Here is a 17205-nt window from a genome sequence, read left to right as displayed (position 1 = left end):
GGGCTCGCTTCAGTCTGCACTGACTGCGTGCGTGCGTGCGTGCGTGCGAGTGATCGCGCGCTTGTGTGCGTGTGTGTGTGTTGGGGGTGGGATGTGCGTGTGCACGCGTATTCCTGTGTGTGTGTGTGTGTGTGTGTGTGTGTGTGTGTGTGTGTGTGTGTGTGTGTGTGTGTGTGTGTGTGTGTGAATCTGAGTGTGTGTTTGTGTGTGTGTGTGTGTGTGTGTGTGTGTGTGTGTGTGTGTGTGTGTGAGCGCGCGCGTGCGCTGGAGTGTATTGTATAGAGGGAGAGTGATCATGAGTGATTAAGACTGGGTACAGGGGGACCTTAGTGATGACGTATGTGGCGGGTGGTGGGGGGGGAGTAGCGAGGGTGGCGGGGGGAGGAGAGAAGAGAAAAAAGGGGGATGTAAAAGTTTTGAGACAGTGTCAAGTGGTTCGAGTGCAGCATATATATACATATGAATTCTGACAGCAGTGTCTTCTGACGGCCACACACAGAGGCAGGACAGCTCTGCTTCACAAACTTCAGGTGAACCCCCAAGAAGTCAGTAAGTCTTTACGTGTCTCGTTCTCAAAACACCACGACAAGGACAAAACCAGATATTGTAAGAAGGCATGGCTTAAAGTTTTCGCTGCGATTCTAAACTAAAAAGTAACTACAAGGACGTTTCGTTCCTACAAGAAAAACGGGTGTAACAACCGAGCAACCGTAAGTGTTGGACTTCGAATTCTGCAGTCCTGGGTCCTCAGCGCCTGGCGGCTGAAGAGTGGAGATCTGTTTTTTTCCGATCTCTTAGTTTAACAGATGTGCAATCAAGATTACAGTGGAATAGACTGTCATCACTATCTTCAACGTGTACTGCCCTCAAGACAAAGAGCTCTCTTTACAGAGAATGGACATACTATCAGAGAACTGCTTGGTAGTAGGTGATTTTAACAGCCACTCAACCTGTTGGGGTTACAGTGAGAATGACTGAAGAGGAGACGAAGAGGACTGGCAGAGAGAGAGCAATCTGCTTCTGCTGAATGATCCAGAAGACCCACCAACCTTCTTCTCTCACCGATGGTTCACCATGACCACCCCAGATCTTGCCTTTGCCACTGAAGACCTTGCCCCAAAAACCAGCAGGAAGGTACAGAGCCAGTTGGCAGGCAGCGACCACAGACCAGTACTACTGGCCATCAATTTGCAGTATACACCAAGTCCTTTCCCTGATGGAATTACAAGAAGGCGGATTGGGAGATGTTCGTGGGCCTCTTTGACGAGTTTTGCAAGACCATCAAAATGGACGATTACAACATCAACAGAGCCACCAAAAACTTCAACCAAGCCATCCTGAAAGCAGCCTCACAGGCAATTCCACGTGGTGCTCGCAAGAACTACAGGCCATATTGGACAGAAGAGCTGCAGAAGCTTGAAGATGAAATGACAAGGACTAGAGAGGAGGTTGAAAACAACCCAACACAAGAAGACAACATTACTCTCAAAGCCTGCCTGCTCCACCTAGCGCTCCGAGAGAAAACCTGGCCCGGCCCAATCCCAGCGTCCCGGAAGCTCTACGGAGGACTGGAGGACCTGCGACGTACCGCCGCCTTCGTCGAGGAGACGGAGGAATCCATCTGATAAATGACGAACGAGACAACAACAACAGATGTGCAGACCTGCTTTGGCATGAATCCACTTTGTGTGTTCGCGCATGCTGAATATCATGAACACACGTTAAAAGATTCCGAAATCCATGTCAGCGAACACATGAGTGAACGCGGAGGTGCAGCCCACCACGGAGAAGAAAGAAAGAAAGAAAAAGAAGAAGTAACTAAGGCACGCGCACACAAAATATCAAACCATTTGTGTTTGAGAGTTCTCGTCAGTTGTTAGAGAGATAAGTTCGGACTTGTCACAGGCATTAACCTGTTGGCAGAAGGAACAACTGACGGTTTTCAGAAAACTGACTATATGATACTAACGGTAGTCTCCTTGGATTTTTCCCCCTAAATCTTTTGATCAATATAATCGTAATTTAATCGTCCGTTAATGCATAGTATTCATTCTGGATTGCTATCAAAAACACTGATCCCTCCATTGGTTTTGTTCACGTTCACCTACTCTCATATATTTCTAGATGTATAATGTTATCTCATCCGGATTTTTGTGAAAAAGAAAAAAAAAACAAAAGATTTGCTCAACAGCAGCTTTGCTTCTTCCAGCGTACGTTAGAGAGGATGGATTCATTGTTTATTGCTTCAAATGCTCAAAAAACATTTTAAACTTTAACAACAGTAAACCTCGCGTCACGAAATTGTCGGTTTTTCATGATAGTGATCGTGAATTCTGCTCTGATCTGGCGAATTTCGGTAGGGCCTACAATTACAGTTTTCATTCTATGTTCCTTCATAAAATCACGTCATGGGATCCCCCCCCCCTCCCCCGTTTCTTTTCATGTTTGTGTTATTTGTGTTTTGCCACTTTTCGTGCCACTTTTCCATGCATACCCTGTGGGTTTGCTTTTTGTTTTGTTTTTCCTTTTTAAAGAAAATTAATCTCGCACTGAGATGTGACTATTGCCCTTGAGTTTAATTGACCAATTCGCGTGCTCGATTTGCAACTTGCTTGCTCGATTCGCAACATACATTGTCTCGCTTATATCAAGTTTCTGAGAACAAAAGTCACCGTCCTGCAAGAAAATAAGAACAGTTTTATTTCTATATATATCTATGTATAATGTATATACATACACACACACACACACACACACACACACACATACATATATATATATATATATATAAAACACTTCCGTTCACAGCACAGCACAGCTCAGCGGTCCCGAGCCCCACCTCGAACCCCCCAAGCCCCCAAAACAAGATGGCCTTCATCTCCTCCGCCGTCCTGGTCGTCGTCATCGCCTTCCTCGTCTTCAAGTACCTCAACAGGAAGAAGCCCGACAAGCCCTACCCGCCGGGACCTCGGGGCTGGGACCTGGTCCGAGCTTTCGTCAGCTCCATGGACGGTACCCTGGCCCTGCACGTGAAGGAGTGGGCCCGGAAGTACGGAGACATCATCTACGTCCCTCACCCCCAGGGCAACATGGTGTTCCTGGCCTCCCCGAGCGTCGTCAAGGAGATGTACACGGGCAAGGCGACGGAGAAGCACGCCAACGACCGCATGTGGAGCTACGTGGCCGACAAGCTGTGCCTGAGGAAGAACCTGGCCTTCACCAACCCGTCCGACCCCAACTGGCCCAAGATGAGGAAGCTGATGCACTCCAACATGAAGGTAAGGTCAGGCATACCTATCCCAGAACCCTGACTATCAGTACTAAGGTTTTCAGGGCCCATGACTTTTCCTACGGCCATCGGGGCAGTGACTTTACAACCACTGTGTCCATAGCTCGGCATAGGAAGGCAGAGGCCCAATCCTCTCTGGAACCTCATGCACTCCAACATGAAGGAAAGGCTAGACACGCCTTTCCAAAAACCTTGACTATTAGTACGAAGGTGACGGGCGCAACAGCCGAATGGTTAAAGCGTTGGACTTTCAATCTGAGGGTCCCGGGTTCGAATCACGGTGACGGTGCCTGGTGGTTAAAGGGTGGAGATTTTTACGATCTCCCAGGTCAACATATGTGCAGACCTGCTTAGTGCCTGAACCCCTTTCGTGTGTATACGCAAACAGAAGATCAAATACGCACGTTAAAGATCCTGTAATCCATGTCAGCGTTCGGTGGGTTATGGAAACAAGAACATACCCAGCATGCACACACCCCGAAAGCGGAGTATGGATGCCTACATGGCGGGTTAAAAAACGGTCATACACGTAAAAGCCCACTCGCGTGTATGCGATTGAACGAAGGATTTGCAGCCCACGAACGCAGAAGAAGAAGAAGAAGTACTAAGGTTTAAAGGTCCCATGGCTATTTTACGGCCATCAAGGCAGTGAAATTACATCCACTGTGTCAACAGCTCGGCATTGGAAGGCAGAGGACCAATCCTCTACTTCTGCCGTTTTAATTTTGCCATGTCGAAGTCAGGTACCCATTCATACCTGGCTTTTCAAGTCTACAGCCTCCAAAAATCCGGAACAAGCCAAAATTATCAGTAACACCTCATGCAGGTCAAGTTCAGTGCTTGTCTTTTGTGATAAAAAAAATGACTATCGCGGAGAGCTATTTCAAGAAAAAGGACAAAAAATACCTTCTATTTTTAAAACTTTTAGTCACAGCCAGTTTATGCATTTTGGGCGGAAAAAGCCTTCAACTATCCCTGAATTATAATGATGCTAGATAGTCCTTATTATATATATATATATATGTGTGTGTGTGTGTGTGTGTGTGTGTGTGTGTGTGTGTGTGTGTGTGTTCTTCCATGACTGTTTTAGATTTTTTTTTTAATCTGTTGGCTTTTTTTGTAACGAAAATGTTGTACGTCACTTACGTACCCAGTGTGTGGTACTATCCCTCCCGCCCTTGTTACCGAAAAAAAACCTTGAAAACTACAGGACAAAAAGGAAAAAGAGACTGAAAGAAAGAGAAAAAACAAAACTATATGGGAGTGATGTTTTTATGTGAGAAAAAATAAAGGTCCCCTCTCCTGGAAAAAAAATATACACTCCGCCTGGGAAATACACACTCGGCTCCTCAGCATGTTGTTTCTGTCCGTGTTGCAGTTTTACGGCGAGGGGATCGCCGAGTTTGAGACACTGGTGATGGAGACTCTGGACAAGATGGTCAAAGAACTGGAGAAGGCCAATGGACAGAACGTGATGGTCAAAGACGTGATGGAGGACAGTGTGACCAGCATCATCGGTGTTCTGGTAATTATCATTTCATGACTGCCTATCTGTGAAGGCTTATGCCATAGACTGACATAAGCCAACAGTTGGGTCAACAGGAAGACAAGAGCTGTGTAGTCAATGGCTTCTTCACATTTACAGCTTTATATTCAGTGTAGGGCGGCAACTCTCAAGCTAGGAGGCAAGATTGCGCTGGCTCTCGGTGTTGCAGCCTTGGGGGCTACTTCGCCTTTGGGGACCATCCCAAAGCCGTCTGTCGTAAATCCCTCTGGGCTGAGAGAGTGGGCAAGACCCTCTCCACTGTTTGGGTTTTTTTGTTTGTTTGTTTGTTTGTTTTTGATTTTTTTTTTTTTTTGTTTGTTTGTTTGTATTTTGTGTGGTTTTTTTTGTATTTTGTATTTCTTTTAATCACAACAGATTTCTCTTTGTGAAATTCGGGCTGCTCTCCCCAGGGAGAACGCGTTGCTACACTACAGCGCCACCTTTTTTTTCTTTTTTTTCCCTGCGTACAGTTTGAATTATTTTTCCTAACGAAGTGGATTTTTCTACAGACTTTTGCCAGGAACAACCCTTTTGTTGCCGTGGGTTCTTTTACGTGCTGCACACGGGACCTCGGTTTATCGTCTCATCCGAATGACTAGCATCCAGACCACCACTCAAAGCCTGGTTGAGGGGGAGAAAATATCGGCGGCTGAGCCGTGATTCGAACCAGTGCGCTCAGATTCTCTCGCTTCCCAGGCAGACGCGTTACCTGTAGGCCATCACTCCACTATGATAAATTTCCAGCCAAGATAGTCAGAACATCAGTTGCCTTGTCTGCTGTTCTCATGGTCAAAGGTGGACACGATTGACTGCTATTCGATACTTTTGTAACGCCCATCCTGGGCCAGAGACCAACCTCTTGGCATTTTACACAGCTGCCGACTGACTGCTGCCATCAGGCGCTGATCATGCGTGTCCTGTGTCATTGAAGTGTACATGTGGGTGGGCGGGTGGGGTTTTCTTTCACATTCAGTTCCCCCTCCACCCCTCCTCACTTCTTTACATCTTCCACTCCACTGCTTACTGCAGCTCACCGGAGAATCTACGGACAAGGGAAGCCCAGTGTGGGAAGCAATGCGAGAGTTCAACGAGGGAGTTCTCCGAATAGCGGACCCTGCCTTCAGTTTCGCCATCAAGGTTAGTACACTTGTTATTCCCCCCAAAAGAACAAAACAAAACACAAAAACACCCTGATACTGTTACAGTAAAGTCAAAGAAACGCACGCGCACGTCACCGGCATCATGTCGTGTTGTGTTGGTGCCGCGTCGTGTGGTACTGAATTGTATCGCATTGGTTATTTTTCACAACGCATTTTTCCCCGCGACACAGTGCACGGAATCTATTTTTCTCAGCCTGCAAGTGAATTTGTTTCACTTTCAAAGTTTGTTTTTTTTACACAGAATTCTCCAGGGCAACCCCTTTGTCTATTTCACGCTCTGCCCAGGTATATTGTGATGGTCTATTTCATACTCTATCCATGCGTTTTCATACCCTGTCCATGTGTTTTATGATAGTCTGTTTCATGCCCTATGAAGGACTACTTCATATCTATCAAGGTATATTTCATACCCTATCAAGGACTACTTCCATACCCTTATCCAGGTATATCATGTTTCATGCCCTATTCAGGTGTATTATAATGATCTATTTCATGCCATTTCAAAGTCTGTTTCATACCCTATCAAGGTCTGTTTCAAACCAGACCCCTATGTGCCATGATAGTCTATTTCATACCCCTTCCAAGGTGTACTAATAAGTTCTATTTCATGACCTATCCAGGTCTGTCATGGTAGTCTATTTCATGACCTATCCAAGTCTGTCATGGTAGTCTATGTCAACCCTATCCAGGTCTGTCATGGTAGTCTATGTAAAACCCTATCCAGGTCTGTCATGGTAGTCTATGTCAACCCTATCCAGGTCTGTCATGGTAGTCTATGTCAACCCTATCCAGGTCTGTCATGGTAGTCTATGTAAAACCCTATCCAGGTCTGTCATGATAGTCTATGTCAAACCCTATCCAGGTCTGTCATGGTAGTCTATGTCAACCCTATCCAAGTCTGTCATGGTAGTCTATGTAAAGCCCTATCCAGGTCTGTCATGGTAGTATGTCACACCCTATCCAGGTCTGTCATGATAGTCTATGTCACACCCTATCCAGGTCTGTCATGATAGTCTATGTCATACCCTATCCAGGTCTGTCATGATAGTCTATGTCAACCCTATCCAGGTCTGTCATGGTAGTCTATGTAAAGCCCTATCCAGGTCTGTCATGGTAGTCTATGTCATACCCTATCCAGGTCTGTCATGATAGTCTATGTCATACCTATCCAGGTCTGTCATGATAGTCTATGTCAAACCCTATCCAAGTCCGTCATTGTAGTCTATTTCATACCCCCATCAAGGCGTACTGATATGTTCTATTCTATACCTTATCCAGGTGTGCCCTTTCATTGACTACATCCCAGGTACCTACTACTACAAGTCCAGGAAGCAGAACGAAAAGGCCAAGCAGGTGCTCTACGAGAACGTTCTCCTGGAGAGAAAGGTAAGTTGCTGTTGTTATAATATGTCTCCAACCTCCAGGTCCTAGAGAGGAGCGGCCTGCCCACCAGCATCGAAAGCCTGCTGATCCAGTACCAGCTACGCTGAACAGGACACGTTGTCCGCATGACAGACAGCAGGATCCCGAAGATGCTACTGTATGGCCAACTGAAGGAAGGCCACCGCGAAATTGGAAGACCCTGCAAACGCTTCAAGGACACCTTGAAGACAAACTTCAAAGCCTGTGACATAGACATCGCTTCTTGGGAAACTGATGCCCTTGACCGCTCTCGCTGGAGGATGCTGTGCTCTAGTGGCATAAAGACGTTTGAAAACATGAGAACGCTGGCCATTAAGGAGAAGCGGGAGCGAAGGAAGCACGGCTCAACTTCTGGAGACGTTTTCCCTTGTACAATACCTGTGGGAAGTGCTGCGCATCTGGAATCGGCCTCTTCTCCCATATGAGGACACATACCGACAGTTAAGCCTGCCTGCCTACTCATCCGTCGGTCCAACGGCAGACTCCATCAATATGTTTCTATCTCTTTCTCTGTCTTCCAGCATGATTCTGTCCTTCTGTTTTTGCCTCCTCCTCTTCTCCGTTTTTTTCTCTCTTTCTCTCCCTCTCTCTCTCTGTTTCTCTGTCTACCATCCCCCACCACCACACACACAAGCACGCACGCACACATGCAGACACACACGCACGCACACACGCATACAGTCACACTAGAAAAGCACACACACACACACACACACACACGCACACACACACACACACACACACACACACATATACACACACACACACACACACACGCACGCACGCACACACACACACACACACACACACACACACACACACACACAAACTCACTTATCATCAGCTGTAGCTCTATTTAAGGAACTACATTATCAAAGTAATACAGGCAACTAACTATGTCCTTTTATATTCTTCAGCTGTTAATACATGGCAAAATTAATTTTACTCACAGACTGATCAACGAGTGAAAATGTGTGAACATGCCTGTACGTACATTTTATATGGGTAAGCAGTTTTAAAGAGGCCCACCGTCTAGATTCCATTTACTATGCATATACCTTGAACACATACGATTTTGGAGCCACAATCGATAGGAAGAGAAAAATGGGTGAATAGTCAAAACATACCCCGCTAAGCTCCACTCCACCTTTTACCCCCGGGAAAAAACCTGTTTGTCGTATGTTTTTATTACACATCTCCGATTACAAAAAGATAGAAAGTAAGAGAGAGAGAGAGAGACAGACAGACAGAGACAGAGACAGACAGACAGACAGACAGACAGACAGAGACAGACAGACAGAGAGAGAGAGAGACCGGCCGCAGGCACTAATCACACATGTTATCATAATCAAACCAATTGTACGGCCTTTGAGTGCCTTTATGAAAGTGATCACGAACTTTTCCCTCCGAAATGAAACGACTTTGTTTCCCTATTCATCTAATGTCCATGAATTTTAACTCCCCGTAAATGCTGCCCATTCAATGCTCCCTGTCATTTTCAGTTACTGGGACCGCCAGTATTTTATGTTAGACCTTTTACATTCATTAGCAATCGTTTCTTTTGATAACTTAACGACTTCCCATTTTCTACCAAGTCCTCTTTATTTATTTCCTTCATAAGTATTCAATTGCACTCTCCATTGATAGCTTCCACCAATTCACAAGTTCCTTCCCCCTACCTCTATTACTTTTTCGTTTCAATGATACCGTTCAAATGTGAAAAATCAATACTAGATGTATACAATCAACAGTAGATACCGTGACAGAATTGGTTGGACCTTTGATCCAGTGTTGACCTGTGATAAGGTTTTCCCGTCTCGGCCTGGAGTTGCGTCCCTTAGGAAAGGTACTTCACTCCAATTTTCCTCACTTCACCCTTGTGTGAACACGTGCCTGCTGACTTCGGTTGAGGAAGGTTCATTAAAGGACGACAGAAGAGCAGGACTTGACCCGCCTTCCTATACTAAGCCTCAGGCATGTTGTTGCGAATTCACTGCCCGGATGCCCGTAAAAGGCTATCAGACCTTGACCTACAATGAGACCTTGACCTACAATGAGACATTGATCTACAATGAAACCTTAACCTACAATGAGACCTTAGCCTACAATGAGACATGACCTTAACCTACAATCAACAGTATGTGTTCTTTCTCTCTGTCTCTGGACCTTGCAATTGGAATGAACTTCCTCTTTCTCTTCGCCAGGTCTCCGCACTCAGCTCTTTCAAGTCAGGTCTAAAAACCCACCTCTTCCCAAAATAGCCTCCCTTCCTTGCCTCTTCCTTGTCTTCAGTTGTTGGTTTTTTGTGGGTTTTTTTTTCAGTTTTAGAGTTATGATTGCGTGCGAATGACTGATGCTTTGATTTGTCTCTGCACAAGATTCAGCGCTATATGAATATAATAATAATAATGATGATAATAATAATAATAATGATGATACTAATGATGATACTACTACTACTACTACTACTACTACTAATGGGACATTAAAACACAGCCCCTTCCTTCTCCAGAAAACAAGAACCCCCGGCTTGCCACGAGGTGCTGTGGACCATCTGTTCGAGTTCCAGAGCAAAGAAGGCGCTGATTGGTTGACTGATGACCACGTGATGGGAAACATCATGGACGTGACTGCTGGGGGTGAGCAGAGCGTCCCCTCTTTTTGTCGATGCTGGATGGATCGATATCGCTGACTGCTTGAACTGTCGCTTTAGTTATTCATAAGTTGACAGCCTTGAACCGAGCGTGGTAATAATTATTCATGATCTAATCTCCAGGGAATGGAAGTTCATTTTGGGTGGTTTGTCTCTCGTTGTAGTGTCTTCATGTTTTACATTTATTTGCTTATTTATCAGCATTGTTGTCTTATTTATTATTTTATTATTATTATTATTATTATTATTATTATTATTATTATTATTATTATTATTATTATTATTATTATTATTACTACTACTACTACTACTACTACTACTACTACTACTACCTTTTTTATATTATAATTATTATTTATTTAGTTAGTTAGTTATGTAAGCTTATCTATTATTTATTCACCTTTTTTCTTTTTTTTTCTCAAGGCCTGACTAAGCGCGTTGGGCTACGCTGCTGGTCAGGCATCTGCTTGGCAGATGTGGTGTAGCGTATATGGATTTGTCCGAACGCAGTGACGCCTCCTCGAGCTACTGAAACTGAAACTGAATCTGTAGGGGGGTGTATGATGCAATGTGCGAGTTGTCGATCAATGTATGTGATCCGAATTTGTTTTTATTTATGCGTTGCCATTTACCAAAATACGCGAATAACAGAGAAACATTGTAGAAAAGATTGTTTTAAAAGAATACATTGATGAATCGTTAATAAAATATCAATCAATCCGATGAAAAATATGGCCACCGACAATGGTGAGAAGAATACCCCATTCACCCCTTCTCCAACCATTGAATAAAAAGAAAATTCTCTATAACCCACAACTTCATCTGTTAAAGCATAGTTTGTGCACTGTCACATGAAAGTAAAAACTCGTTAAATGCTTTCGACAATGGACCGTTTGGAATGGTTCTAAGTACGCTCACTTCCTACGAAGGACTATGGATATATTCAAATCGTAACTAAAGGCGTGACCCAAAGATTGATTTCGAAAAGTCAGAATGAAGAAGTCAAGCAAACGCACAGGCAACAATTGACAGAAAATGAAACTCATTTATCTTTCTCTCTCTTTCACACACATGCGTGAAATTCGGGCAGCTCGAGATAAGAAAGACTTCTAAATACTGTGACTATCGATTCGTTATTTTTTCACTGACGGAGAGAGACAGACAGACAGACAGACAGACAGATACACAGAGAAGTCAGACAGGGAGGAAATAATGGACTTACAGACAGAACAAACACAGGAAGTCATTTTGATCGGTCTGTGGCAGATTTACGTAGAAGCCTTATGATGTTCTTGTTCTCTTCCTCTGGACGAAGTCTATCCTTTTACTCAACGGGACTGCTACGACATGGATTTCAAATCAAGCAGCGGAACTCTGTCTCCGTCTCTGTCTCTCTCATTTACTGTTGTTCAGAAAGAAAATCGATTTTGTGTAGACTGCTACGAATCGACTTATTTTCTTCTTCCACATATGTATTGTAATTTCTTCACAAGTAAAAATGGTTGATCGATATATAGTATAGTGCATTTTCAATAATTATGTTTCTGAATCGTCGTCGTTTCCATCATTACTTTTGTTTTAACTTGTATCCCTAACCCCCACTCCCCCCCCCCCCCTCCCCCCCCCCCCCCCCCCCCCCCCCCCCCCCCCCCCCCCCCCCCGCCCCCGATCATATGGGCTCTATAGCTATTGATTACAAGTAAAGGTATCTGCTCTCTCTCTGTCTCTGTGTGTGTGTGTCTCTCTCTCTCTGTCCTTTTTCTACATAAATGTTACAAACGGAGCGTAATTGCTTCCGCCTTCTTCGAGCCGACATGGTTTACAGGAAAATCTACAATAATAATAACAATAATAATAATAATAATGGTATTTATATAGCGCTGAATCTTGTGCAGAGACAAACCAAAGCGCTTTCGCACCAGTCATTCACACGCATGCATAACTCTAAAACTGCAGAAACTAAAGACAAGGAAGGGCAGGCAAGGGAGACTATTTTGGGAAGAGGTGGGTTTTAAGGCCAGACTTGAAAGAGCTGAGTGTGAAGACCTGACGAAGCGAAAGAGGAATTTCATTCCAATCGCAAGGTCCAGAGACAGAGAAAGAACAGCGGCCAACAGTCGAGTGTTTGAATCTGGGTATGCGTAAACAGAGTGGATCCGAAGCCGATCGTAGTGAGCGAGATGGAGTGTAGAGGTGAAGGCAGCCACAGAGATAGGAAGGGGCAGAACAAATGAATTATGTTTTTTTTATCATTTGATCCCAAGCCTTTTCTCCCACTACTTTACTCCCCTCCTTCACACTACTTTGACATTCCCCTTTCGTGTTGGGATGGGTGACCTCAAATAGAATCAGTGTCAGTCTCTATCTGTCCGTCTGTGTGTGTGTGTGTGTGTGTGTGTGTGTGTGTGTGTGTGTGTGTGTGTGTGTGTGTGTGTGTGTGTGTGTGTGTACGTGTGTGTGTGTATGTCTTTCTCTCAGGTACCAACACGTCCACGCAAAGCATCTGCGCCAACATTCTCTACCTGCTCCACCACCAGGACATGATGCGCAAGATCCAACAGGAAGTGGACGCGGTTATCGGACATGACCGGAAACCCTCGCTCAACGACCGCCGCGAGTGCCACTACACGGAGGCCTTCATTCTGGAGGCCTTCCGCTACGCGTCGGTGGTGCCTCTGGGCTTTGACCACTTCATCAACGAGGACGTGGAGATCAGGGGCTACACCGTTCCCAAAGGAAGTGTGGTAAGGGGATGATACCTTCTTTCAAGGAACTGTGGATCGTTCTGGACTGAACACGCTCGGTTTCTGTACTAGTATTACTACTGGCTACTACTGCTTCTGGTACTACACTACTGCTAAGTATGCTGCTAATGCGGTTGTGCTTCTACGGCCACTACCACTACTACTACTACTACTACTACTACTACTACTAAAAGTGTTGAACATCGGGGGTTAGGCTCTTCCAGGTGGTGTGGTGTGGTGTGGTGTGGTGTGGTGTGGTGTGAAGAACGAAGTGTGGTGAGGGATGATACAATCGATTTGTATCTTAAGTAATCGTCACTGTTTTGCGTCGTACAGTCTCAGTCTCTATACTACTACAACAGCAACAACTACTACTACTATTGCTCAACATTGACGGAATAAGACTAGCGACTCATGAACTTTAAGCACAATTGTTATATCATGTGCAGTGCAGCCAACTTTTGACAAATTGTAATCCCAAGAGGAAAATGCCCAGAGAAAGAATGATCACATGAAGTGATAGCCAGCCCTTAATTAACTGACAAGTATATTTGTCAGCAGCGGCCAATGGGTTAAGGAACTGTCATCATTTCGGGTCGAGTAAACTCAATTTCTGGACTACTACTGCTGCTACTGCTTCTGCTGCTGCTGCTGCTGCTGCTGCTGCTGCTGCTGCTGCTGCTGCTGCTGCTGCTGCTGCTGCTGCACTATTGCACACCAGTATACACTGTTCCCATGAGGGATGATACTCCTGAATATGTTTCTTCGGGGACAATAGTTTCATCATTCTGAGTTGAGTAGATTCAAATTATTAACTACCGCCGCTGTTGCTAGGACAAGCACTTCTATCACTACCACTGCTGCTCCTCCTCCCCCTACTGCTACTAATGATAATAATGATGATGTTGATAGAAGTAGTAGTAGTAGGAGGAACAGTAGTAGTAGTAGTTGTAGTAGCAGCATAGAAACTGAGACTGTTCGACGTTAAACGATGACGATTCCTCAAGATACAGTAATAACAACAACAATAATAATTAATAATGATAATAACAATAATAATATTGATAATAATAATAATTAATAATGATAATAATGATGATGATAATACTATTGATAATAATAATAATTAATAATGATAATAATGATGATGATAATATTATTATTATTATTATTATTAATCGCCGAGAGCAGGTAGCCATTTTCAGGCTCAGAACAGGCCACAACCGCCTGAAACACGAAACTCCGTATCGGCGACACAGAGCAGTGCCCCTGTAGAACAGGCAGCCAGACAACAGAACATCTGCTGCAGTCCTGCCCGCTATACCAAGCGCTCCGAAAGAAAACCTGGCCCGACCCAATCCCAGCGGCTCGGAAGCTCTACGGAGGACTGGAGGACCTACGACGTACTTCCGCCTTCGTCGAGGAGACGGGGGAATACATCTGATAAATGACGAACGAGACATAATAACAATAATAATAATAATAATAATAATAATAATAATAATAACTTTCATGCGCAGGCGTTCAGTGCCGGCTACGTGTTCCACAAGAGCGACAAACTGTGGGAAGACACCGATGCCTTCAAACCAGAGAGATTCCTGGATGACAAGGGACACATCCTGCCCGTCACTCACCCGACCAGACAGAAGTACGGTCGTCTTATACCACTTATTATTATTATTATTTTTATTTGTATTGTATTGTATTGTATTGTATTACTCTTTTTTTGTTTGTCACAATAGATTTCTCTGTGTGAAATTCGGGCTGCTCTCCCCAGGGAGAGCGCGTCGCAACACTGACCCATTCATTTGCTGGGTTTTTTTCCCCTGCTTTCAATTTTATTCGTTTTCCAGTCCAAGTGAATTATTACTATTATTATTAGTAGTAGTAGTAGTAGTAGTAGTAGTAGTAGTAGTAGTAGTAGTATTGTTATTATTATTATTATTATATAATTCTTATTATATTTTCTAAATATTCTTATTAATCTATTTTGGGGTTCATTTTCATACCATGGCATTGACTCATTTCTCTACTGTCTCCCCCCTACCCCTCCCCCCAAACCCCTCACAGCCTGATGCCCTTCAGCACGGGAAAGAGGGCGTGTCCCGGGGAGGGGTTCGCACGTGCCCGCATCTTCCTCTTCCTCACCACTATCCTTCAGCAGTTTGACGTCCTCCCGCCCACCAACGAGAAGCTGATGACCCTGGGACCGGAAGTGTGGAACTTCGGGCTGATCTCCACCATGAAACCCTTCCACAGCCGCTTCGTCCAAAGGCAGCTGTGAACGAGAGCACGTGGCCCTCGTCACATGGTCTTCATCACGTGGTCTTCGTCACGTGATTTTTCTTTCTTTTTTTTTTCTTTTTTTTTTTTTTTTAAGGTGTCGGAAACAAGGGTCTGAGGGTGTGACGCTCCTCTGGCTTAGCGCATTGGATTCCTGGCGTTTTCGGTCTCATGGCTTTCTGATATTAATTATTATTATCATTATCATACCAGACGCGCGTACACGCACATGCACGATGTAAAGAAACTGTATAACAACTGTTCAGTCAGAAATTGATCTATTACATAATTTGACATCATTTGGAGCCCCCCACTCCTCACCTACCTTATCTATTTATCTGTTTATTAATTCATTCATTCATTTATTTATCTATTTCTAAATGATAACATGTCAATATGAAATCAATACCATAACGAAATGTTAACAATCACTGGCATGTGTGACGAGACACTGAATAATCAACAACAACCAAATCCATAGCAGACTGTTGACGCTTTATCAGAAAGAATTGATTTGGTAGGTGTTGATGCTCTATTCAGAAAGAAATTGGGTTTGTCGCATGTTAACACTGCAGTCTGAACGAAAATAAATCTGTAGTTTGTTGACGCTACAGTCAGGAACAAAATTGGTTTGTAGTTTTTTGTCACTACAGTTTGGAAGAAAATTGATTTATAATTTGTTGTCACTGCGGTTAGAAAGAAAATGGATTTGTAGTTTACTGATTTCGCAATCAGAAAGAAAATGGGTTTGTGGTTTGCTGTCATTGCAGTTAAGAAGAAAATGGGTTTGCGTGTTTGTTTGTTTGTTTTTTGTTTTTTTGGTGTGTTTGTTTTTTGTGTTGTTTTGTTGTTTTTTTGACAATTCGTCAAACGTGCGCATGACAGTTAAGACTTTGTCAGAACTCATTGCGAGAATCGCATGTCAGAAATTCGTTTCATCAAATCATTGACATATCAGTAAACAGAAAACACTAATACTACCCAGATAAGTTGATTGTTTAGGTTGCAGGTTGTTTCTATTTGTCTTTGTGTTGTTTTGTTTGTGTGGGTTTTTTGGGTTGTTGTTTTTTTTGTTTTGTTTTTTAGTTTTAGTTTTCTTTGTGTGTGTGTGTTTTCATTGTGGATCAGTTCTGCAAACTGATGAATTGTATGTGCCTGATTGTTTAGTTCTCCTGTTCCCGTTGCTGATAATAAATGCAAAGCAGTTCCACATTATGATTACTATTGTGCCATGTTACAGAATACTATATTCATTGTGGCCGCTCTTCTTTATATTTTGAATGAAACCTGTTGCTAATCAGGATGGTTTTGGCGGTGAAGGAAACCGGTGAATGTTCATACGAAGTTTTACATGTCAATGCTCTGTCATTGACCCCTGCTTTGTCCTTTGAATAACGATTTTCATAAGCCATAAAACGTTCGTGCTGGTGTTTTGTGTACTGTGTGACATGCGCGAGCGAGAACGCACACAAGCACGCGTGCACACATTCACGCACATGCGTGCGCGGGCACACACGCACGCACACACATGGGCGCTCTCTCTCTCTCTCTCTCTCTCTCTCTCTCTGTGGAGAAATGATTGAGTGTGCTGGAGTGCTTTGATATTAGCTTATACTTGCATCTGTCATCTAATACACTTACTTAAATTCATTTTCAAGGCACTAACACCAAAGTATTTATTAAAAAAAATCCGTCACAAATCACGAACATGAAAATACTCAGAAAGAAAATAAGGACGGAATCCAGTAACAGACGACAAAGTGATTTATTTCAAAGCTGAAAATATTAGTTTTGTCGGTCTTGAGAAACCAGAGCATTCGATTATAACAGTATTCATTTCAGCATTTATCTATCTATTTATCAACGTCTCCTCTGTGCAAGCGCGTGTATGTGTGTGTGTGTGTGTGTGTGTGTGTGTGTGTGTGTGTGTGTGTGTGTGTGTGTGTGTGTGTGTATGCAATCGTATGTGTGTGTGTGTGTGTGTGTGCGGGAGGGGGGGATGCTGGGGGGGGGTGAGTGGGGGGCTAGGGAGGTTAGGGGGGGGGGGGGGGATGTAGAAACAAATTTTCGGTTGTTTTTCTCATTATTTCACCGTGTTTATTCCTTTT

General features: G+C 43.8%; 1 protein-coding gene across 3 annotated transcripts; it reads left to right on the top strand.

Annotated features, from left to right (window-relative positions):
• The first annotated feature begins 420 nt into the window (after window positions 1–420).
• Window positions 421–16507, top strand: LOC143299816 (cytochrome P450 2U1-like). 3 transcript variants are annotated; one of them, XM_076613273.1, is made up of 9 exons: window positions 421–530; window positions 2809–3278; window positions 4668–4814; window positions 5865–5972; window positions 7274–7381; window positions 9930–10056; window positions 12549–12814; window positions 14335–14462; window positions 14885–16507. In XM_076613273.1, the coding sequence occupies exons 2-9, from the start codon at window positions 2868–2870 to the stop codon at window positions 15096–15098; spliced, it is 1509 nt and encodes a 502-aa protein (XP_076469388.1). In that variant the 5' UTR covers window positions 421–530; window positions 2809–2867; the 3' UTR covers window positions 15099–16507. The 3 variants fall into 3 exon arrangements, with proteins under 3 accessions (XP_076469388.1, XP_076469387.1, XP_076469390.1); XM_076613272.1 differs by having other exon boundaries at window positions 438–549; XM_076613275.1 differs by having other exon boundaries at window positions 454–545.
• The last annotated feature ends 698 nt before the right edge of the window (window positions 16508–17205 follow it).

Source organism: Babylonia areolata, chromosome 25 (genome assembly GCF_041734735.1).
Source record: "Babylonia areolata isolate BAREFJ2019XMU chromosome 25, ASM4173473v1, whole genome shotgun sequence".
NCBI classification, from domain to species: Eukaryota; Metazoa; Mollusca; class Gastropoda; order Neogastropoda; family Buccinidae; genus Babylonia; species Babylonia areolata.
Note: the sequence above shows the minus strand (reverse complement) of the source record. Positions and strands in the feature narration are given on the sequence as shown.